A 24,564-nucleotide genomic window follows, 5' to 3' on the forward strand; every position below is an offset into this window, starting at 1 on the left:
CAAGAAATTAAGCAGTTAAGATTTGCTATATAGTGTATATATACAGTATGTATGCGGATAAAGTTGGAACTATTTATATATCCAACTCTATATAAAGAGCTGGTCGATAATATAGTTGGTTTGAAGCAGTTTTTTTTCATTAGAAATTAAATTGTGAGCTAGTTTTAATTTTGTATTGTGCCCACAGGCGTCCTAAAACCCGTTCGTTTGATAACTTGCCTAGCGCTTGTGAAGTTGGAAACCCTCTGACTTCCAATCGACGTTCCAGCGACCCCAGTTTGAATGAGAAATGGCAGGACCATCGCAGGTCTCTGGAGATCAACATTGGGACAGGGGCTGAAGGTGCTGTATCTGCAGATCCAGACGAGAGGGTCAACGGACAAAACGTGGTGGGGATTATGGAACCATTGACCAGTGGGGGAACAGAGAATGGGGAGGGTCTTGGGGATGTCAGATTGCCAATGGTGGAGGGGGTTGACGAGGCGGAGCTGACAGTGGGTGTGGCTATGGGTCAAATGGAGAACATTCTCCAGGAAGCTACAAAAGACGAGTCTGCTCCAGATAGCCGCAGAGATGCAAAGACAGACCGCACTAACAGACAGATTGATGATATTGCACATTCAGAAGAGGGTAGCAGTGCTATTGATGATGCTCAGGAGAGCAAAATTAAAGGCCTTGGAGATGGAAATGTCAATGGACATTGTTCAGAAGATGGTAATTCTGAAGCATCTTCTGCTATCAGCCAGGATACCTCGGGAAACCAAGACTCAGAGGAAGTAGCCCTTGAGAAATGCATGATACAAGAATATAACCCTTCTTGTAGCACGACTGATTTCCCTTCCAATGGCCTCAGGACTCTGAGTAACGGCCATGGAGTCGAGAGACCACCAGGACGAGAAGTCGTTGAGCAGCGTCTTTCTCTTTTGGAGAGCTCCACAGAGACGCTTACGGAGGACTTCGGCGTTCGTCCGGAGAGTCTGGCACCCTTAATTATTCCGCCACCTCTCAAAGCCCTCGCCGAATCGTCGTGCCTCAAACAGGGTCTCCGCGCAGCAGCCGACCCGCAAGGCGCTCCCAGGACTTTAAACAACACCCCTAAACGGCCGTCTCTCAGTGCCTTTCCGCCCTCCACTGACCTCCTCCACTCCGTGTGTAACGGAGACTCCCCCGACCCCGAGCCCTCCACGCCGCGCACAAATGGGGAACGGGCCACACTCAGCCGACAGGTGTCACTCGCCAGCTGTGGTTCGCTGACTCTCCACGCACGGGGCACCTGCTCCCACCATCGCTGCCTGCACTTGGGGTTTCTGGGCCGGCCGAGCTTCAGCCCTCCAGAGCCCCCTTCAGCCCGGAACCATCTCGATGATGACGGGTTGACCCTGCACACGGACGCCGTGCAGCAGAGGCTGCGGCAGATCGAAGCAGGTCACCAGCTGGAGGTGGAAGCTCTGAAAAGGCAGGTACAGGAGCTCTGGAGCCGTCTGGAGAGCCATCAGGCTGCTGGGATGCTGCGACTCAACGGAGACATGGGAGATGAAGTGGTGAGCAGTGCACACTCACGTTTTGTTCTTGTCACATGGTTTGGGTTTGTGTTTTTCAGCCATGTTTGATGATATATATTTTTTCCCCATCTCTCTGTCAGACCTCAATCGCAGACTCCGACTTCAACCTGGAGCCCAACTGTCTGTCCCGCTGCAGCACTGAACTCTTTTCTGAGGCCAGCTGGGAGCAGGTGGACAAGCAGGACACTGAGGTACACAATTAAACTAGGTTGACTGTGTTTATTTTAAAGGTAGGGTAGGCAATTTCGGAGAGGCTAGCAATAGCAAGCTAGCTTTGAAAGATCTCACCCTCTCTTCAGTACGGTCCCTAAAGCCACGCCTCCTCTAAAAAACACACAAACGAGCACGGCCAAAGCAGAGTCTGCAAAGCGTCATGCGTTAAACTACCTCATGTCTCAAAGCACATGACATTTCAATTATAATGAACGTAAACAACTTACAGAGCTCTGACTTGTACCACCTGACTGCTGCAGATTAATTTCGGCATTGATATTGTTGCTTATGCGTTAATCTGAATCCGAGGATGTGAACAGCTTCAAGTAGAATGTCGCGGGTTGCCATCTCGCAATTATGGTTCCACATGGCGTGAAAGCAGCATAAGCTCGTTGTTTTGGTTCAGGTGGAACTGTAAAAGCTGCTTTGTTTGCGGTGCTCTGTGACTGTCTGTCTACAACTCTGCATAGCCGTGCTGATGTCGTGTGATGTCTGCATGAGAAGTATGCAAATACATATGTTGACAGGCAGGTAGGGCTTCATATCATTGCATTCGGAAGAACATTTTTTGGTCCTGAGACTTCCACAGAAGACATATGTAGATGTTTTAATATTTAGACCTATCTATTATTGATTGCTATTAGGATGTGAAGAGAGTTTCAACCAGTATAACAAAAAGTGTTTATGAAAAATATTGCCTACCCTACCTTTAATCTTTGTTTTGTTTATATGACTGTTATTGTACTAGAAAGACTTTGGATTTGTTGCACCGGTGTATGGAGAAAGAATATAAGGTCGGTATGTTTTTTTTTTTTAAATGTTTTTGAAAGTAGTCTCTTATTTTCACCAAGGCTTCATTTATATGATCAAAAATACAGTATATTAAAAAAATAATTTTGTGAAGTATTATTGCAGTTTAAAATTACTACATTTTCAATATATGTAATTTATTCCTTTGATACAAAGCTGAATTTTCAGCATTTTTTGTACTGCTTCAAATTATTGTAGATTTTTTTCAGGGTTCATTGATGAATAGAAAGTTTAAAAGAACCGCATTTAGTTGAATTAGAAATCTCTTGTAACATTATAAATGTCTTTACTGTCACTTTGATCAATTTAATGCATCCTTCCTGAATAAAAAAGCTTACTGACTCCAAACTTTTAAACAGTAGTGTACATGATTATTTGAGGGTATAGAATTTACGATAATAATATTTCTGCTGACTTTAAGGAAATGACATTAAATTTGTCCCAATTTACTTATTCAAACTCTGTTGTTCTTGTCAGTGATTCCTCATTGCATGTTAGTCTAAAGAAATAGTTGTTTGTTTTCTTAATATTCCATCAAAATATATCACATTACTTTGTTACATTTAATGTATTGTGAACACCATTTTATGTTATATCTTTATTAGGTCCTTTTATTTAGAGCCCAGTATTTGTTTCAGGTGACCCGGTGGTACCCGGACCATCTGGCTGCTCAGTGCTACGGCTGTGAGAGAGGATTCTGGCTGGCCACTAGAAAGCACCACTGCAGGTTAGACAACATCACATACTACCACACAAAAAACACAGTCTTCTCTGTCTGTTAATTTTTTTATTTTTTTTTCTGTCTCTCAACATGTACCTCTTTTGGGGTTAGATACATTAGTGTTGACTCACTTTTCTTGATGTCTCTGGAAAACCTTATTTTTTCTCTCTAAAATTCCACTGGTCATCTAGTAAACAGAAATGTTTGGCGAAATGTTTCCTGATTGATTCTGAACTCATTACAGCAGCATTTGTAAACACAGCAGATTAAACAAACTGCCCAACTGTGAGGACTAGTACCCAACTGCCCGTTGAGTAAACAGCAGTATGGTTTCCTATTGAAGTTGTGCAAATATCAAGCATAGTTTCAGTTTTAGCAGCAGAAAGCTCTGTTGCAAAATACAGTGAGTGATTTGGAACACTCCCTCTAGGCAGCAACTTCCTGGCACACCAAATAGTGAAGTGCATGATAGATTGCAAAAGAGTCTGACATTAGTATGTTACTGATAAACTTAATAAACAATGCAGAGAAACATTGGGTGATAGCCCAATTTAACTTGTTGGAACTCTACTACTATAAATGGAAGTATTTGCAGGAGTTCTTTTCTGTAGTGCATGAAATATCATTTTAAGTCTTTTATATTTCTTTTAACTCCCATCTGTCATTTTGAATGATTTTTGCCACAATGCCTTCTGTAAAAGTGTCTTTAGAATTTGGCCTAAAAACAAAGCCTTTATGTCAGGCCAATGATGCCTTCCAATGCTTTCTAGTTAGAAATCTCACTAGGTTTTACACTACTAGGATTTGAAGTTGATTTTTCCTCTTGTACCACAGAGGCAAGGAGCGTATGGAAGAGGTTTGGTGAGAATTGCTCTTTCTCTGTCGTTCTCAGGCACCTGTTAACCCTGCATCGCTTCAGAGTGACCTAACCTTCCTCTCTTCTCCTCCATCTCTTCATAGGGTTAAAGTGGGCTGTCTCTGTTATTGTCTAGGGGGGATTGTACAGGGAAGAACTGCACCATAGTAATTTCACAGGAACCAGAGGGCCAGTCTTCTATTCATACACTAATGTTCAAAAGTTTGTGGTCAATAAGATTTTTTTTTTTTTTTTAAGAAATCCATTAAAGCATTAAATGCATTATTATTATTATTATTATTATTATTATATATTTTCTTCTAAAAATGCTGTTCTTTTGAACTTTCTAGTCATCAAATAATCCTGAAATAAAATGTAGTTTCCAAAAACATCTGAAGCAGCACAACTGTTTTCAACATTGATAGTAATAAAAATTTGTTCTTGAGCTGCAAATCAGCAAGGATCATGTGACACTGAAGACTGGAGTAATGATGCTGAAAATTCAGCTTTGATCACAGGAATAAATTACATTTTAAAATATATTTATTACAAATAGAAATGTTATTTTTAAATTGTAATAATAATTTTTCACAAAATAATGTTTTTGCTTTATCTGTTTTGCTTTTGATCAAATAAAAGCAGCCTTGGTGAGCAGAAGAGACTTCTTTCCAGGTCAAATCTTACCGGCCCCAAACTTTTGAACAGAGGTGTAAATAAACAATCTAATATTTTTAAGGACAAGGAAAAATAAAATTTAGCGAAAGTGTCAAATATGGACACTTGAAATCCCTTTCTAATGTTAATGTTTTCCTGCAGAAGATCCCTCGATAAATCAGTTTTTCATAACTATTTTCCAGCCTTTTCCAGACCCAAGACTATATTACATTTCCATATTTGAAAAATGATTTGTTTAGTCTCTTTGCATGTGAAATGAGTTAATAATGCACAGGCTTTGGTATGTAAATGAGCTTCATATGTTAATGTACTTGTGTTCCTGGCACCAGTATTGTGATGATTTGTGAATATACCTGCAGTATTTCTATATACTACATCAACCTTTATTTCATAAGTGCCATAAAGTCCTGTTTTCAGTGATATGGCCCAGGTAAAATGGAAGTCATGGAGATTCATGAATGGAAAACGTGATTGATTTTATGTAAAGCCTAATTTCTCTCTGTCATTGCAGTTGTGCATGTGTGTTTGAGTATGATGGTATTATATGAAGGGCTGCATGTTTGTGTGTGGATTGGTCATGTGTAACACACAGCACCTCTTCTCACTCGTTTGTGATTAATTAGATGTTTTTTTGCAGTAAGTCTGCATGTGTTTGGGCTTCATTTTGTCCAAACCTGAAGAAGCCCCTCCCACCCTTAACACTTTAACACTGTTGTTTCCTGTTCAGGACGTAATGGAGAATGTTTTAATATGTATATATTTTGTACAATGTTTCTAGTAAAATATGTTTAAATTAGGGCTGTTAGTATTTATTTGAGTAGCTTTCTTTGTGATCTCAGATTTGAAATGTGGTGATTCTACATAATAAGAATAATTTCAATTTCAAAATAGGGCTTTTCACACTGCGCTTAACCCGGGGTTATCGTTGTTCTAAACACTGCATTTAACCCCGGGTAAAGGAGTGTTTCACATTTGTAATTTAGATGCGGGGTTAGCAGCGCTTTTTACCTGCTGTTAACCTCACGTTGCGGTGCCAAACTTGTACAGTGTGAAACGATGCGGTGTTAGAATGCTTAGCAACCGACAACCAATCACGTGCCTTATATTCACGCCCTTTCGGCAGACACAGAAACAGTCATATCCGTCTATGATAGAAAAAAATGTCAAACGACGATGGAAAACACAACAATTTGAGTGAAGAAGAGACCATCATTCTTACCTTTATAGTTAGAAAAGTTCACTTAGAAAAACTTGATATTACAGTCAGCATTGTGTAATATGAGGATGCACAATGCTAGAGCCTTTATGTAAACAGGTCACATGCAGCGTTTATCCAGTCAGTGACACTGACACCACAAATATGCAGATAAGGACTTTAACCCAGGGTTTAGATATGTACAGTGTGAAACGGCAGCTTATGAATATACAGGATTAACTGTTAACCCCGGGTATATTATGACTAGTATGAAAAGTGAATAAAGATAACCCAGGATTCCATTTACCCGGGTTTAAGAATGACTCGGGGGTTAAATCTCAAGTGTGAAAGCCCTAATGTAGTGCATTCAGTTTGAATGCATTCAGATCCTCATTATTATTTCAAATTATAGTGCTTTATTATTATTAAGTGAAATATATAGTGAAGATTTTATAAAAGTAGTGCATTCAGTTCTAATGCATTCAAGTCTTCTCTTAAAGAAAAAAATGCCTTTTATTCTAGGCAGTACTAGCTTAAATTATAAAAGGGATAATAAAGGTACTAATTCTATTTTATTCTTTTTAAACTCTGACTCGCTGTCTCTTTCTCTACTTTCCCGACCTTTACTGCCCCCTGCAGGAATTGTGGGAATGTGTTCTGTGCCAGCTGTTGCGATCAGAAGATCCCGGTGCCAAGCCAGCAGTTGTTCGAGCCCAGTCGTGTGTGTAGGTCGTGTTTCAGCAACCTGCAGGCTCCTGCGTCGGCTCTGGAGATCGAGCTGGACAAACCCATCACGGCCAGCTCCAACTGATCCTATCCAACCGCCTGCACACGGACAACTGCTGAGGACCCACAGGACGAGATGGAGAAGGTCCAGAGACTGTTTTGTGGGGGTGAAGTCGCTTTTTTCCCACCCGAAAGGGAATCATGTATATATGGAACGATGTGGAACGCACAGAAAGTCGTCCAGAGAGGAGAGGAGGCTTAGCACTTTCAGATGGCGTTTGCAGAAGAGACATTTTGCGATTGAGAGCTTGTCTTCATTTGCGATGAAACTTGTCCTGTACCTGCTGCACAGAGGGAAGGTTTTTTCACCAACGGCCAGCGGACGGTGCGCTTCTGCGGCGCGCGAGAGTAGGATTTCTTCCCTCGTCATCTCACAAAGATCAGATTATCAGTGGCGTCCCTAGGGATGCCATAGGGTGAAAGGTGCTTCTGGGACGAGTCCGCAAGATCCTAGCTTTGTTTTTGAGTCTTTCAACAATCTGCTTTGCAGAAACCTGCTTTTTTTTCCTTTCTTTTTGAGGTTGCACAAGTGATTCTGGGTGCCACACAGCATTCAAACTTTCTAGGGTTTGAATGCACCAAATTTCCAGACTCTTGGTTAGTTACTCCAAAGTACTTTCTCAAATAGAAACCATTCACCTTCTCTCTAATGTTGACTGTATAGTGACAGGAAGTGATGTCAGCAAGAGGGCCACTGGAGGGCGCTGTTGTCTTTCTGATTTGCTGTGTGGATGTCGGCTGGTTTAGAGACCTTCTCACTAATGCTTTTTTTTTGTAACATACATGCGAGACAAATGAGATAATATATTAGAATGATATAAGAATGAGACGTATAGCATTTAAGATGAGAAATTGTATAGAATTCTTGAATAGTGGCTCACTAAATTAGTCACCAAATAAGTTGTGTTGTTTTCCCCAGTTGTAGCCATTTGGGGTTTTTCTTTTTAATGTATTTCTTATTTTTGTCCTTCTAGTGACGCTGGACAGTTGTATGTGGAGAGAGATGTATGTGATATGCTGCATTAGGGCCCCAGATGTTATTGTTTTTGTTTTGTTTTTTCTTTGCGCTCTCAACACTTATTTATTATCAAGTTTATTTTGCTTGAACTGTTTGTTCAATCCTGACAATTGATCCACCACAGGATAATCAGTGTTGTTGGGCGTGAGCTGCCTTTGCACTGAAGATGAAGCCCCTTCCACACACATTTGAGAAATGCTGCACAAATCACAATCAAAATCTCGTTTGCTTCCCTTTCTATTTTATCTACTTTTTTTGGCCTCGATTTTATCAGCCAGAGTTCACCTGATAATACATTTTCTGTCATTTACTCACGTCATTCCAAACTGGTAGACTTTTTCTTTTTCTTTGCAAAATTCTAAGAATCTTCATGAAACTCTTTTCCATATAATGACAGTTCATGGCGACTGCAAGTTTTACCGTATTGCATTTGTCTCTTTTTTTTTTTTTTTTTGGGCTTGATGGATGTGATCACTATTATATGGAAAAGAGTTAAATGAAAAAGTAAAACTACAACGGCAAGCGAGTGAGTGACAAATGACAATTTGAATCGTTTGCGGTGAATTATAACCTTGACATTGGGCTCGCCAGCTGATGCTATAATGACGTGAGACCTGGAAGCTCCTGAGGGTTTAGTGCCGTGATGATGGGCGTTAATTCCTAAAGCTGATGACATCTGCTCCTCTTTGTAGAAGTCAGTGAAGGAGTGTTTTCTGTGTCACCGGTGCGACAGCTTTTGCATTAACGCCAATCCATGAATGTGAATTTTTTTTTTTGTTTCCCAGAAAGAGTAAATTCCATGGGTTTATATTTTGCACATTGGTAATCATCAGAAATACACTGTCGCAGATTTCTGTAAGAATTAAACAAAGTGGAATTCCAACTGAACTGACTCCTGGACTCATTTAACTGATCTGGCTGTATTTGTACTGCTTCATATACTGCTCTGAGTGACAGGCAAATGCAGTGTAAACAAAGATCCCCAAAGAACCCCTTTCACCTAAAATATTTACTTGGAAGCCCCCTTGAGACTGTAAGTTTACATTTTAATAATGTAACAACACATTCACATCATGTTCACAGTCTCTGATGTTAGTTAATGGTCACATGATAGACAGGTAAACAATTAAAATATTAAATCTTTTTAGTATTTTTATTTAAATGTTTTAATTATATTTTTATTGTTGTTGTTTACAATTATACTTTGATTATATTATTAATTTTAACTTATAAATTTGCTTTTCTTCAACCTTGTCACAAACACCCAGCTTGAGAAATCATGATTTATGAAACTGTCAATAACATCATCACACATGTGAGACCTTACATAATGAACCGTTATACCTTAGAATGAGCCATTTCTATCTACATACACCGCGGGTCTCCCTCCATGCCAAGTTGCCATTTTGCGCCGACATGTTTCTACAGTAACCCTAAACGGACAAACTCCTCTACAGTGCGCTTTTCGTCACTGTTTGTTGGAGTTTTTAGAGGCAGTTTACATCGTCACTATTGAATACGCACAAAGAAGTTGAAGTAGTCGTCTGGTTTAATAGAAGCAGAGACCGTTCTTTGCTAGAAGTAAGAACATACATCATTTTTATTGACTGGCTACTCTCTGCTGTCTCAAACGAAGACATCTTTGTCTTTGCACCGTAGCTTCGCTATGTGTTTCGAAAAGGAGGCGTGAGTGCAATGCTGAGCCTTTGGTTGCAATTCGCTAGATGCTGCTTAAATTTACATACTGCACCATTAACAGTGCATCAATAATGCATTTAAGCATTGTATTTATTTCATGTTTATTCATACAGACCATTTATACATTATAAAAATGAATGCTTTTGTGTATGACCCCTTAAACAGCCTCGATACGCAAACAGTGTTTTGCAAAAGGGGTTGTTCCTATAAAGAAGCTTGAGAAATGAGACCAATAATACAAAAGCGTTGTGTAATAAATGAACCATGTTGCATGAATGGACCAGCAGTCAATAAGCATAGAAATTGCTCCAGTTGACATACTGTAGTGCTCATCACCTTGTTGTCTTAATTATGTGTTTTATATGAAATATGCAACTGTTGGAGCACTGTAAGTGTTATATTGCCCATTTCTAAATAAAGTAGACCTACTTTATATTTAATGCTTTGCTTACTCAGAAATACCTGACAACAATAAAAAATGCACTTGTTGGCTATAGCCTTTGCATCAGAAATTGGCCATTATTTAATTTAATTATTCATTGTCTTTCATCTGCCAAACGTTTAGCATTTCCAAACCTTTTGGATGCTCTTTCTTACCATTTGCTTCAGCTCCGCTGTCAAATCCCTCAATCCCAGCAGTTGGATGATGAATAGGTAACGGATGGAAAAGCCCGCGCTTTAGTGACCACGTGCTGTAGTTCTGACAGACCAAAAGAATGACTCAACGCCAGGAATTCGGTGTATGGCTCACACTTTAATAGTGCTCAATATAGTGTAATTTCTTTATACAAAAAGAAAGTTCAAGGTAAGCAGCCTTGTTAGTTGAAAAACATCGATTATCAATATTAAGGTAGTACATGACGGGACGTCCCAAGTCAGAATTCTCATGCGTTTGATATGATCACTCAGGCGTTTGGTTACAATTACCCATGAACTCGAAAAGCCTCTAATTGAGCTGTTTCATATTCCACGAGGAACGACAGAAGGTCTTCTACAAACCCACCGGACATTACACAGCTGAACAGGACGTCCGTTAACGCTAAAGCAGCAGACATTTCCAGAAGAGCCCCGCGGATTTGCTGCTGCGTGCGAGTGTGTCGACGAAAGCTTCGTTATTTCCAACAAAATACGATAAGTTCACTTGAACATCACAAGGACACTTGTAGCGAGAACATGACGTGTCTCTTTAAAAAGATTTACAAGCTCAAACTCTATTAGCATAAAAATATACAATGTGCAGTAGGTTCGATAATGTCAGTCAAATAGAGCTTAAAAAACTGGACAAACTGTAATTAAGAGCAGCCATATTGACTGTTTACCACATTAGCGTACAACATGGAAATAAAACCTTTTCTGTACTTTTCTGTAGGAAACCCATTTCAACTGTCTATACAAACAGTTTTATAGCATAAAAAATAGACTTCATAGCTTCATCAGTCAAGTTCCATTATAAAGATTGAAATAACCATATTTACAATGTGCTAGTCATGTGGTTAAAGGAATACTCCGGGATCAATATAAATCTACAGCATTTGGGGTTTGCTGTCGGTTACCACAGATTATATTTTCAATTTAACCAAAAATGGTGGTTACAGTAATATAATGAAAGTAGCCTACTTTTGTAATGCGAGATCACATTGATTCAATTTGTCAGCGCAGTTATATATCCAATATGATTATGTGAAGCCAGTAAATGTGGTAACAAGGATACAAGAATGAGCTTGTTTACTTGAAAAAAATAATCTAGAGCAGTTCCAACCACTAAATGGACAATGAAATTTATTTATTTATTTATTTTTTCCTGTTTTATTACAAGTTTTCTGAAATGTCGTGTTTATATATGGATCAGTGACGTGATGGGTCTTTTTTTTTTTTTTTGGTCCAAAGGCCTTAATAATAATAAAAAAACAAAAATATGACATCCACTGTATAAGCTAGTACAACTAGATCACTTTTATTGAATCCAAAATGTTTTAATTATATTTTGCTACATATAAAAGTATCTTAAAGATTTTTGAAGTGTCAAAAGATCATTCAGTTTAACCGTCCAAAGGCCAATACAGCCATTTCATTTGTGATTAAAATATCTTAAAATGTAATAAATGTATATATTTTTTATCCTGGCATGATTTTATAACATCATAGTGCAAATGGTATTAAAATTATGTCTAGAAGTCGTTGCTTTGTTATGAGAAAGAATGTCCGGAAAAATTAATTTCATTGATGTCATTCGGAGTAACCAATATAAAGGTTTTGGATCAAGTCATGCAGTCGATATCATGTGACAGGATGTGACATCCTTTAGACACCTGCAAAGGACCACATGATCGTGAAGCAAAGTAACTAAAGTCCTGTCCAAATACCCACATTTGCGGTCTTTGCACTTCACCACTTGCCTACTCATATGACGTATTTCCTGTATTTGGCTCAAGTGTTCAAGTGGGTGTGAAGACTGCAAGTGTATGTAGAACTTTTGATTACCCGATGGGACACACTTCTTGCAAAAAATCCAAGAGTTTACAGAGCTTTTTTTTTTTTTTAATTATTTAAATGATTATTTTCAGTGCTTTGCATTTTTAAAATACACTTCTAAATGTCTGTTCCGTGGTCGCTGAATACACAATATTAAAATTGTGGTGCTTCTTTAAGTGATAAAAAGCAGTTGCAAATGACATACAAAATACACACAGCCTACAAATCTTTGCATCAAATGTGCAACACTTTATATTTTACTACCAAATTATATGTATTATATAATTAATTTAACTTACAGTTGAATGTTGAATAGCGCTCCGAAGCGGTATTCAAGGTAGTGTGGGTTTAGTGTGCATTAAGGGCATTGCACTTGGGCTTTTTTAAGACAGGGTACACTCTTGTGCACTTACTTCCTGTCGTGTGCATGCGCTTTCAAGTGGCCAAGACCACAAGTGTGGGTATTTGGACAAGGCTTAAGTCTCTCTTAACCATTTGAAAAATTAATGTTCACTCGCTCATACGCATGTCACGAAACATCAGGTCATTCGGTACAACCGCTATAAAACATGGAAAATGTTGGAATATTTTAAAAACTTGTACTAAATATAAAATGTTTGATTGTTCTTTTGCTAGCTAGCTAGATATCAACCTGTTAAAATCGTTTGAAAATATCGTCATTCGGTAAAACCGAAATTTTGGTTAAACCGAATGACTTTTTTGGTGACAAATTTTGTATAAAATGACAAAAGCAGTGTTAATTGTTTATAAAAGCCACAATCTCATTGTTTACACTTAATAAAACTTCAAAATTAATTATATCTCCATTATGGTTTTTACACATTTAAAAACCTGATTCGCCAATGATCCATATACAAAAGAGACATTATCTTTATGTAATTAAATATGAGCTAATTTGGATACATTTCCAGAACAGGACAGATTTGAAATTCTCGTTTCATTCTGTTGACATATTAGAGTTAAATGTTTGGTTTGGGGGTTTTGGATATCTCTTTTACTACTCAATAAATCAGAAACAACTGTCAATATTTTCACCATGTTTTTAGGAATAAAATGTTATATAAATAAGGCAAATACTATATAAACATTTACCTTCAATAAAACTGTAAAGTTTAGTGTCTGTAAGTGCTGCTGAAATGGAGATTCCTGAAAAATCTCACCACCTTTAGAGATATGTATTGTAAATGAAATGTACAGATGCAAATAGACAAAGTGTAATAAAGAGGTAAATGTGTATTTTGGATGTTTTCATTCCACTAGTTATGGATGCAAAATAGTCCAAAATTTCAAAATTGACCAGTGCCTGTAGTGTCTTGCCTTACTGTAACCACAATTTTTTACTTTTCAAAAATAACGGGCGAGCCAAAATGACTTCCTTTGGCAATGGCCATCATGCCACGAAATGCTGTTGCTAAGAGTTATTTGTACTGAACCCGAGATATTCCTTCAAGGGTCTTTTGCCAAAAAACTGCAGTTCACAATGGACCTTCATGAATGGTTACAGCATGGACAGATTTTACAACATCAGCAGCACAATGTCCCAGACTCGAGTGAAATAACACGACTCTGTTCACGGTTACAGGCATGAGATGATATAGTTCAGAGTTTTACGAAGCGCCTGTTAAAAGGGCGCGTCCATCCACGCAGGAAGTGGACGATGGCTCTTACGTCATCCCTCCGGGACGTTCTCAGACTGAAGACTGGTCCCAAACCTACACCACCACCAGGATAAAGAGGTCACTTCAACACTTCAACAGGCTGCCTGCCCTGTCTGACGCAGATCAGCTCAGAAACATCATTACTGCTGCAAAGGATGCTGATTTCTTTTCCCAGAGACTTTTTTTAATGGCTGGGCATTAACTGTGCATCTTGTTTGAGGCCATAACTAGAAGGAATTTAACTAAGCAGCGGATGTTCATGTATTTGTGCATGCATGAACATCGCCAAACCTGATGTTTGTATCCCTAGAAGGATACACAGTTTACGTGGCAGTGTCTCATGCGTACCTTGTTGACGGGCGTCAGCTGGGTGCGTACAGAGCTAGAGTGAAGGCGCGAGCGCTCCCGGTCTCTCTCGCTGCCGCTGCTCTCGAAGCGCCCGGGCGACCTCTCCCTGCGGCTGTCTAGCACAGCGCGACCGGGGGATTTCTCGCGCTCCAGAGGCCGGGCCGGAGATTTGTCCCTCCGGAACTCCGTGCGGCCCTCGCGGTAGCGGTGAGGGGTGCTGGGCTCGCGGTGCAGCGGCCCCTCCTGGGCCCCGGGACCCGAGGCCAGGCGCTTGGAGATGTGCTCGTTGTACGTGGGTGGCCCACGCTTGTTTGGGCTGCTGTGGAGGTCAGATTGATGACTGATTTGGGTAAATGCATGTGCACGTAAAGTATCCAAGCAGTAAGCAACTCGACGTGTCATGTGATTTTACCGCAGGTTCTCGGCGAGAAGCCACTGAACCGTGGTAAGATCACTGTAATGCATAAGCTCATATATTTTATTGCTTTTAAACAATGAAAGGAGCAGCCTATATGAGCATATATAATATGATAACAGACACCAATTTTTGAATTAGGGATTAGGAATGGAATGAAATGAAAGAGAGAAAATTGTTGCAACCGTTTCAGAGTCAACGTGTTACTTTTAAATGCTGGTAACCAGCTAATAACATTATTATTGTTTTGTTCCCATCATTTTTAATTTTTCTTTAACAGAATTACAACACTTCCTATTGGCTGAATCCTTTCATTGCTTGTGTGCTTTTACAGCAGGAAGGAGTTCACCTGTCCAGTACCTGTGTTGTTATTGTTACCTAAAAATATTAAAAATTGATATTGTTAAACGAAATAAGACGGAAGTAAAATTAAATACAAATATTAGATGAAAAACCTAGAAATGATGCCCTGGCAAGTAATAAAAATTACTAAAAGTAAAACTGAAAAAAAAAAAACCTAATAAATGAAAAACAAAAGCACATATCAAAATGACTAAACTTAAAAAGAAAATTAAAAATATAAAAAGAAAAGTAAATATTATTAAACTATAACATTAAAATGAAAATAACACTGTCCAGACTGTGGTGATAGTGTCAGATTATGCACTTTAGATCTACCAAAATGTTTTCTTGTAATTTTGCCAAAAGTACATAAATACTCAAATAGTATGTTTAGGTTACAACATTATTTGTCATTGTATTTTTTACGTTTCCAGCTCTGTGTTTTCTGCTCAGAATGAACCAAATGGAAAAACATTGGGTCTCATTCACTAATAATTCTGCACATTATTCGCATTTACACACACACGAAAACTTCTCACGAAAACTTTCTACCTAATTCACAATGAATTTGTTAACCTCGTTCAAACGTTGATGAGTATTCGAAAACAGCGACTGCGTGCCCAAGGTAAGTAACTTGCATAAAACACGTCCAAACCATGTCCATATATGGGCTTTCCGCACGCCTTTTTCTTTCGTCACTCTGAGCAGACATGTTCACTGCGCCTGAGAGCTCACGCTGCAAGATCCTCGAGCAATGCCAAGTGTGCCATCCTCAAAACAAGTTCAAACTCAATAAACACCTTTAATACAGACATTACAGATTAGACAGCTGTACATATACATATCTGCGTCTTTATGCAGAGGTAACCAGCAGAGCTATAACCCACATATACATGCACACATACATATGACATGAAATATATTTAAGATCTATATCTATTTAAAATTTCATATTAACATGTTTATAAGACCACCAAAAGTATGATTTTTGCATACGAGTGGTTTCAGTTCCTACATTTTGTAAATTAAAAATACATTTTATGATTTGTTTGTGAAAACGCATGTATGCAGATTTCACGCACACATTTTTGCGTACGTATGCTTAGTGAATGAGACCCATTTCTAATCCATGATTACTGTATTCATAATAATCATAATCTATAATTATTCCATCAAATAATGTGAACTGTCAGCTATTTGCACTTGACAAGCAACGTGTTAACTTAATTCATTAATACACAATGTGCAGTAACAGGTTAAATCAGCAAATTTACGACATCTAATTTTCAAACTCATTTAGTCAAATTTTTAAAGCGGGACAATGAGTTTAATATGCTGTCATAAATAACCCGCACCTCCTGCTCGAACCGGTCCTCTGCAGTTCCCCAGACTCCCTCACCAGGCTACCCTTACAGCAAATGACCCGCAGTTTGTTCTGGTAGGATGAGGCCAGATAGATGGCACCAGACGATATGGCCGGACCGAGGTAACGTGGGTTAGGAATGTCCAGGTGAGCGAAACTGGGAGGCCTGTTTTAAATGAAAATTGTCATTCTCCAGTCCTTGTGTTATTTTTAATGTATTACATGCATGCATGTTGCTGTCATCCTACCCAAGTGCTGCATGTCCCTGAATCTCAATAACATCCAGTGAATTGAAGTTGGTCACAAACAGATATGGCTCTCTGAAAGCTGGGAACAGACAGATGCTTCAGTTAGTGATCCTGAAGATTAGTGATGCACCGATCGACTGGACATAAGTTGGTTATCCGTTTTCTTTTGGCCAATCTCTATCTTAAACTTGCGCATATACATATGAATGTATCTCTATAGGGAACCAACTGTCTTCAGAAAAGATTCGAAGGCATTATATTTTCCTTTTACCTCCGTATAATGCCTGTTTATAAGCACAACGGTGCTTTGTCAATCTGTGGTTGCCTCTAATTTCAAATGACTACAGATATTTGTAAGGCCAGTTTGTACTGTTATATAGCAAATAAACAAATACATTTGTTTAAATAAAGAAAAAAAAAAAAAATCGGCAACTGGTATTAGAAAGGGCCAATTTGCTTGTTAAAAAAAAAAAAAACACACAGAATCGACAGTAAAAAATCATGATCGGTGCATCCATACTGAAGATGATCATTACTACATCTTGTTCATTTGGATTTGTCATAAAAAGAAGACTGGCTACCGAATGTCAGGGGAAGTCGACTCCACTTGAGATCATCAGGGCGACTTCTTCGACCATAAGCATCCACGAACACACCGATTTCTGTTATCAGAAATTAAATAGAAAACGGTGTCAAATCAATGATTGTATTTTTCATATAGGAACTGTGACTGTAAATGCGGTAGCTTTTGTTTACTGCCCAGTGCCCACCATGGCTTGACATTAACACCCACCAACCAAATCTGGGTGGATTTCACTCCTACAGTACTAGCCACTTTGGCAGGTTGAATTTTATATATGATCTATTCAGCTGTGAGAAAGCATATCGCCATATTTGACATCAATGTCAAAATTGTGGCCAGTGAAAAAGCTGAGTGGCTAGTATCTTTGGAAAATCACTAGCCACAGTGGCTGGTGAGCAAAAGTGTTAATGCCAAGCCCTGCTGCCCACTATTTTTAAAAAATGGATGTAGTATAGAGTTTGCAGCATTAAAAATTGAAAAAATGTTTCATAATGTAGCATGATGTACTGCCGTCACGTGTAATGTTTAATTCATCAGCTGGCAGCATCCAATTATAAATATACGATTAGAGAAAAATGCAAAGTGACATTTATTTCAGTTATAAATAAGGTGTTATGACTGAAATAAATAGTTGTTTTGTATTTTAATCAGAGTTTGTTTTTGTCTTAACTTTTGGCAAATCAAACAAATAGGCTGATTTCATTTCATTCATCACATTGACAATGGAAAGTCAAGCATTGCACTGATAGAAAATTGAGTATTCATTGAAATAGTAGCAATAGTATACATACTGCATACTACATTCTTGTATAGACCATTGGTATATACCATTCTGTATGCAATGTGTTTTTTAAAGGAATAGTTCATACAAAAATTACAGGAAAAACCATCAGCATACATGTTTGGAACAACATGACGGTGAGTAATTAATGATTTTCTGTCAACTATTGCTTTAATAATCTAATGCAATAGGAGCTGGCTGTAGTTTAGAAGGTGTGATGGGTGTCTGACCATGGAAGCAGAGCAGATATTCTTCCTTCTGCGGAGTGCTGGACACCTGGACGATGGATATGGGGAAACTGTGGGAGGATCCGGTGAACACAGCCGACGCCAGCGACACGTCATTCTTGTCCAGGAACTCTGCCAAAAACAGCCCATCATGCAAAACGCTGTTTACATAATGCACAATTACAAATTATAAGTGCCTGATCATGTTCTCACAAATGGCCCGCCAGCCGGTCCAACCAGATATCTGCACTGGAATATGCAAATGTGGAGAAAATGACTGCAATGACTAGCTGAATCCTTTTCAATAACAGATCCATCACATCTACATGCCAGGTGATACAGGAGATATAAGATGTCAGTAGATTGTGGACTGACCCTCATCTATCTGGGCTCACGGGACATCATTGAAATACGTACCGTCCAGAACACACTGCTTCATCTCAATCTCGTAGAATTTATTGGTACCAATGATGATGCTATAGCTGGTGAAGTGGATACAGCTGCACGGCTCAAGCGTTTCAATCTCCTGAGAGATAAAGAGACGGATCATTAGAGGTGTGAGCGTCTCTGGAGGAGTTAGAAAGCAAAGCACATCAAACACAGCTGTTTGCGAGGGAATTGCTACATTTTATGTGACAAAGACATGAGTTCTTTTGCTTCGTTACTTGCCTTCCGTATACAGAACTTGTTCAGATTGTCGTTGTAACGTAGAATTGTGACTTTATTTGGCATTGCTGCACAAATGCATGGACCATTTTCTATCTAAAGCAAGAGTACACACAAAATACTGTGTAAGGTACAAATTTGTTGGGTTACACGTCACAACAAGGGTATGATGCAACACAGTGCACTAAAAATACACTGAGTGGAAGTTGCAATGCAGTGAAACACACAACCTTACCCTGCCTGTGGCAAACAGATGACAGCCCTTGACGGTCTCAAAGATATATGGCACAATCTCTGGCAGTGTGGGGAGGTGAGACTGGGACAAAGACTGTTTCACCTTCTTAATCTCCACCAGACACAGTGCCCGCTCATCCCCTACAACACATCATCATAATTGACTTATTTCAAATGCATTACTCGCAAAACACAACTGCAATAATACCATGGCATTTATGCCTTGATATATACCTAATGATTAGCATATTAAATGTGGCAATTTATTCTGAGATTTTTCAGGGAATGCATGAACTGATAAAAATGCTCAAGTTGCTTTGGATAAAAGCGTCTTCCAAACAATATGCATTAAAAAAAGAATAAACCTTGCACTTTTTTAATGCATTTGCCAGACACTTTTATCTAAAACAACTTAAATTGCATTCTAGGTATACATTTTATTAGCTAATGCATTCCCTTGGAATCGAACCCATGACCTTGGTGTTGCAAGCACCATACTCTACTGTTTGAGCTTCAGGAATAAAATGGTATTATTAACCATGGTTCAGTACATAGGACAAAAATGCATGATATTATCATGTCTAAAATAAATTGATATACCATGGTACTTTTGTTAGTTTTGCAAGGGCTTAGTCAAAATCCTTTAGTTTTGATTTCTGAAACCTGTAGTAACGGTCATGATCTCTGCTCACCCACGATCATCAGCAGCTTGTCGTGCTCCTTGATGATGTGGATCTGAAACACGGATCCCAGACCCGGGATGTGAGTGAGAGAGTTTTTAATCACGTTCAGGGCATACAGACCCTCCTCAGAGCCCACCAACACAATCTGATGACCAAAACAAGATAACCCGATGACTATATCAGAATGTAGACTGAAAAAAAGAAATAAACATTGACAATTCAAACCGATTGACAGTGAAATTAGGGGATACCTGATCAGTCAGCGGGAGGGTGCAGTTGATATCCAGACGGTCGTCTCCTTCTAGCTTGAGTAAAGAGTTACCCAACAATTTCTGTACAAACCCAAAAACACCATAATGAGCATGTGAAAATGTTTAAAAAGTTTTTATCCAATGCGACTCGTAGTGCATTCAATATATACTGTACACTTGTTCCTTTACGTCCAGCTGTACAGAGACAGACCTAGGTTTCTCACCCTGAATCGTCACACAGACACTTTAAATGTCAATATGAGTGGTGTTTCTGGTTCCTCTCACTCACAGCATCTGCTTCAGCTTTCTCTCTCGCTCCACGACTGCTGGCCACGATGGCTTCCAGCACGGCCACCCAACGCTGTTTCTCAGAGTATCCTGAAGTCATGAGGTACAGAGTCTGACCGGGCCAGCACGTCGACTGCGGAGACGACTCCAACTTCAGCACGTATGGCACATCTGAGCACATACCAGTATGCAAGTTAGTGGACTTCCAGACATTGGCTACTTTCTGAATCCACCTCCAGCAGACCAAAAAAGTCGCAATAGGTACAAGCAATTGGTGTAGAATTCACCCAAACAATGTTCACTCAGAAACTGCTAGTCAGTTTCACAAATAATTAAAAAGAAATGGAAATACATTGAATTAAACATGATTTTTTTAAGTAAAAAGACTGAAATAGTATTTCTTGTCAAATTTGCCCCAACAATTTTTTTTTTACAGTGTAATAGTATGATGTGTAATTCCACAGAAAGTTACCTGTCTTGGCAGTGTTGGGCAGCTCAGAGGCACCAACAGCAGAATGAACAGTCACATCTCCATCAGAGAGACACAACTCAAACTCATCCAGCGGCTTCACTGACTCTGAGAGGACAGATTATATCATTCACATCAAGGCACATCATTCCATACCTGTTTAACCCATTCCCTGCTGGAAAATAGATAAACTAACTTGATCAAGGTGGTAACTAGTTTAACGTGGTTCCTAGCTGGTCATTTATAGTCATTTCCAGCTACAAAAAAAGTGTTTTTTATCAAATTCAGCTTTCTGATGGTCAGGCTGGTTTGGATTGATGGTTTTAGAGGGTTTTTGTCAGCTTCTCAGCCATTGACTTCCATAGTAGGGAAAAAAAAAACTATGGAAGTCAATGGTTTCCATCAACTGTCTGGTTGCCAACATTCTTCAAAATATCTTCTTTTGTGTTCAACAGAAGAAAGAAACTCATACAAGGTTTGGAACAACATAAGGGTGAGTAAATGATGACAGAATTTTCATTTTTGGGTAATTTATTGCTTTAAGCTGGTTTTCGATGTCTAGATGGTTGATCATTATGGACTACCAGCTTGATTTGCTAGACCAGCTTGGTCAAGATGCTTAAAGCTGGTGTGATTCAAGATTTTCCAGCAGGGATGAAGTGTTGTTCTGTTATAATATGCAGTGTGCAAAAAGAAGTGATGCACAATGGGAAAAGCAAAAACATTCACAGACCGTCTCTTGGCTCTGTCTCGTACGTGATCACTTTATATCCATCCAACAACACGTACTTCCTCTCCCAGCCCTGACCACGCTTCCCATTTCTGCAGGAAAACAACCACAATTCCAGGCACAATTAGTTTTCACGTTTTCCACCCTTTTGAGTGTTTGCAGCATGGCACATGGCTCACCTGGGCTGCTTCAGCCATCCTTCCAGCCTCATGTGTCCACCAACGTCTTTCAGGCCGGAGGTGCTTCCTTTTTCCCGACACAACGCCTCGGACAGATGCAGTGCGTACTCTGTGGGCACGCCGCAGGTGGCTGGAAGGTACGGGGAGCATTTTGGATGGCACAAAGCATGACATTCTAAAGCAGGAGAAAGAAGAAAGAGGATCAGCCTCTTCAGCTTTAGCCCAGGTTGACCTGATGGGCTCAGCAATCTATTAACAAACAACAATAGACCCTTTTCACATTTCAGTGGTTCTCAGAAATGGAAGTCGTCAAATCTGGGTAAATTTCTATAGTGGTGACAACAAATATAATTTTTGCATTCCCATTTGCTCCAATAGCAAGAGAAGAAATCCACTATAGCGTTTCTATAACTTTGATTATTGATTTTGTTGGTCAGAAGAGAGTCAAATTTGCCATCACTCTTATTTACACTCACATTAATTTAAAGCCAAGGCAAATATATCACAAAGTCGTGTTATAAATGTACTTTTTTTTTTTAATGGAAATATACATTTATATTTGCATTTATACATTTGGCAGACGCTTTTATCCAAAGCGACTTGCATTGCATTATACTACACATTTTGTATCTGAGTATGTGCAATCCCCTGGGACCGAACCCATGACCTTGGCATAATAAATCTAGATTTTATATTGCATTAGCAATGGCACTAGCAATGCCATGTTAATTTAAACCTGATTGGGTCAAACAACAGTGCTTGAGGATGAAAAGGTGGTATCATATACAAAACATCTATTTACTAAAAGCCAACCAATATGATTCATACTCTTTTGCACTGCAAAAAGTGGTAACCTGCAATTGTTGCTTTACAGAGCATTTTATACCTGATTAAGAAATATAAATTGTTGTTATAAATGAATGTATTTAGGTTGATTCAGTTATGTTAAATAACATTTTTGACATGGAAAAAAACGGTTCATTTAGATGTTACCATTTTAGACAATGAAATTCAATGAAAATATAGGTATCTGTATCAGCAAGTACCAAAAAAGTAAGTAATAGTATATGTTTATTTGGAAAGGTTTTAGTTGTGATCCATACCGATGCAGGTCGCAGCCTGCCGTCCAAAATGGACTGTGTCCAGACACACGGTGCAGCGGGCCGCCCTCATGTTGAGCCCCTGCGTGAAGCGGTGAGGAGTGTTGTGATGGATCCTGTCCTTCACACGTCTGGTGTACTCTACAGGATCAAACAGACGCTCTTAAAAACGGTCTTATACCCATCTATATAACTTATGCAAACAGCCCAAAGCAAGCTGAAAATGTCCTCTCCTGAGAACATTTCTCCACCAGAGGGTGAAACCAGCTCTGAGAACACTGTACTGTCCAAGCTGTCATTAGTAGCTTGGGTACGAGCATGCAAGGATTTCGGAGTTCTCGCATTCCGCATGGCATACAGCAGGAGTATGGCCATAAATACGAGCGTATATACGAGATAAGCTCAGTGTCCTGATGGATCTGTGTGCAGGAGCTTCGGATATCCAGAATCAGTCCATGATGTCCTGAGTGGAAGTCTGCAGCCATCAAACCATGATGACCTAATACAACACGTGTTTATTCAAAATATTGAGTGTAGGACGCCCATAAGACTTCAACTGAAGCGCTAAAATGACATGTTTGGATTTGGCCAGAGAGCTTATCTCTGCAGGTATAAAAAGATCATATCAAGAAAGAATAGATAATGGAGAGACGCCTGGTTCATTCTCAGGAAACGGTGCCATTTGTGTCCCAATGACTGAACACAGTAACATTATTTAATACATTTAACTATGTTTAGTGTATTTGAAAATAAACAAATGTTTTATATATCAGCCAACTTGGATGTCCTTACATGACTGCATTATATATATACATATATAAACACACACAAAATTATGTTTTTTTAAAAATGCAGTTTGTCTGTCCCTCACTTTCGTTTAAACTCCTTTATGCTGAGACATTTCCCCATTTAATGATTTGATGACAAAATAATAATTTGATCTTTCTGACATTGAGGAAATGACATCAAATTCTTTCTGACCACGTGGCTCAAACAAAATTTACTATCCGTACTTCATGATGTTTTTACTTATATCAGCCTTATCTTGAAAGCTGAACACTAACCTTTTGAAATTAAGGTATAAATAATGAAATTCATAAAAAATCCTTATATCTCAGGCACAAAAATGGCACGGTTTCTTGAGAGTGGGCCGCCTAAGAAAGAACTTACTTTCAGAAGTGACTCTCCTTATTTCTGTGGAACGACAACAAAGAGGACAGTGAGTGTGGACAGACATGAGCGAAAACATTTGCTGCAAATACGTACGGTCTGGATTCTGGAGTCCTTCAGAAGAGACAGTCTCCTCATCTTATATTGAAACAGTGATAAGCATCAAATCAGCATTTCCCTACAAGCTTCTGATTTAAAGTGCACCTAATATGCTTTTTGGGATATCACCTTTCATGTAGTGTGTAATATAGCTGTTTGTAAATGTACAAATAAAGTTATTGTCTCCCAAAAAAAAGAACCGATTCTAAAATGCCTGAAACGAGTCATCTGTAATTCCTGCACCAACCTACATAGGTTTGTAACAAATTTGCATAATGCCAGTCTACGGTCTTCATTGGCTGCCCGTGAACAATGTTTACTTTGCCCCGCCCTCAAACACTAGTTATAGCTGAGACTGGAAAAGTTTGGTTCGAGTTGTTCATGTTAAGAAGACTCTGTTTTCTGCTGCCAAAGCAAATCCACTTTGAATGCACTCCCAAAGAAATTTCCCAGAATTGATACGATAAAACCGCCGTCATTGTTACTGTTCGTATCACTGTGTGCCAAGGAGTGAGGATGCCTCCGGAGCTGAAATTCAGATATGCTGATAGACGATTGTTTTCAGACATGTGAGCGGTCGACCAATTAAAACAGACTGGGGCATCTGACCAATCAGAGCAGAGAGAGACTGAATCCCTTTATCAAACCGTTTCAGACGCTGTGAGAAAAGAGCTGATGCTGCAATGTACATTATGAGAAAATT

General features: G+C 39.0%; 2 protein-coding genes across 10 annotated transcripts in view; one reads left to right on the plus strand and one right to left on the minus strand.

The window, feature by feature from the left end:
- The window catches only part of mtmr3 (myotubularin related protein 3), a 33,631-nt gene extending 26,645 nt beyond the window's left edge, over positions 1-6,986 (plus strand). For 3 of the 9 annotated variants that reach the window (XM_067394363.1, XM_067394365.1, XM_067394364.1), the window contains 6 exons: positions 188-1,541; positions 1,643-1,753; positions 2,528-2,569; positions 3,224-3,312; positions 4,141-4,167; positions 6,672-6,986. In XM_067394363.1, coding sequence (XP_067250464.1) covers positions 188-1,541; positions 1,643-1,753; positions 2,528-2,569; positions 3,224-3,312; positions 4,141-4,167; positions 6,672-6,843 — 1,795 coding nt within the window. In that variant the 3' untranslated portion in view covers positions 6,844-6,986. Of the gene's footprint in view, positions 1-187; positions 1,542-1,642; positions 1,754-2,523; positions 2,570-3,223; positions 3,313-4,140; positions 4,168-6,671 lie in introns of all 9 variants that reach the window. The other 6 variants (XM_067394367.1, XM_067394371.1, XM_067394368.1 and 3 more) reach the window with 4 other exon arrangements.
- A 6,729-nt stretch (positions 6,987-13,715) lies between these two features.
- Positions 13,716-24,564, minus strand: part of LOC137026231 (citron Rho-interacting kinase) — a 50,351-nt gene continuing 39,502 nt past the window's right edge. Inside the window, exons 22-37 of the mRNA XM_067393497.1 lie at positions 22,596-22,733; positions 21,493-21,667; positions 21,317-21,405; positions 20,587-20,691; positions 20,116-20,285; positions 19,827-19,907; positions 19,585-19,720; positions 18,894-19,033; positions 18,662-18,754; positions 18,410-18,518; positions 17,996-18,124; positions 16,983-17,063; positions 16,402-16,480; positions 16,146-16,319; positions 14,034-14,352; positions 13,716-13,739 (exon numbers count right to left, since the gene is read on the minus strand). Of these exons, the coding sequence (XP_067249598.1) occupies positions 13,716-13,739; positions 14,034-14,352; positions 16,146-16,319; positions 16,402-16,480; positions 16,983-17,063; positions 17,996-18,124; positions 18,410-18,518; positions 18,662-18,754; positions 18,894-19,033; positions 19,585-19,720; positions 19,827-19,907; positions 20,116-20,285; positions 20,587-20,691; positions 21,317-21,405; positions 21,493-21,667; positions 22,596-22,733 (2,042 nt within the window). The remainder of the gene's footprint in view (positions 13,740-14,033; positions 14,353-16,145; positions 16,320-16,401; positions 16,481-16,982; positions 17,064-17,995; positions 18,125-18,409; positions 18,519-18,661; positions 18,755-18,893; positions 19,034-19,584; positions 19,721-19,826; positions 19,908-20,115; positions 20,286-20,586; positions 20,692-21,316; positions 21,406-21,492; positions 21,668-22,595; positions 22,734-24,564) is intronic.

This window comes from Chanodichthys erythropterus, chromosome 9, assembly GCF_024489055.1.
Source record: "Chanodichthys erythropterus isolate Z2021 chromosome 9, ASM2448905v1, whole genome shotgun sequence".
Lineage (NCBI taxonomy): Eukaryota > Metazoa > Chordata > Actinopteri > Cypriniformes > Xenocyprididae > Chanodichthys > Chanodichthys erythropterus.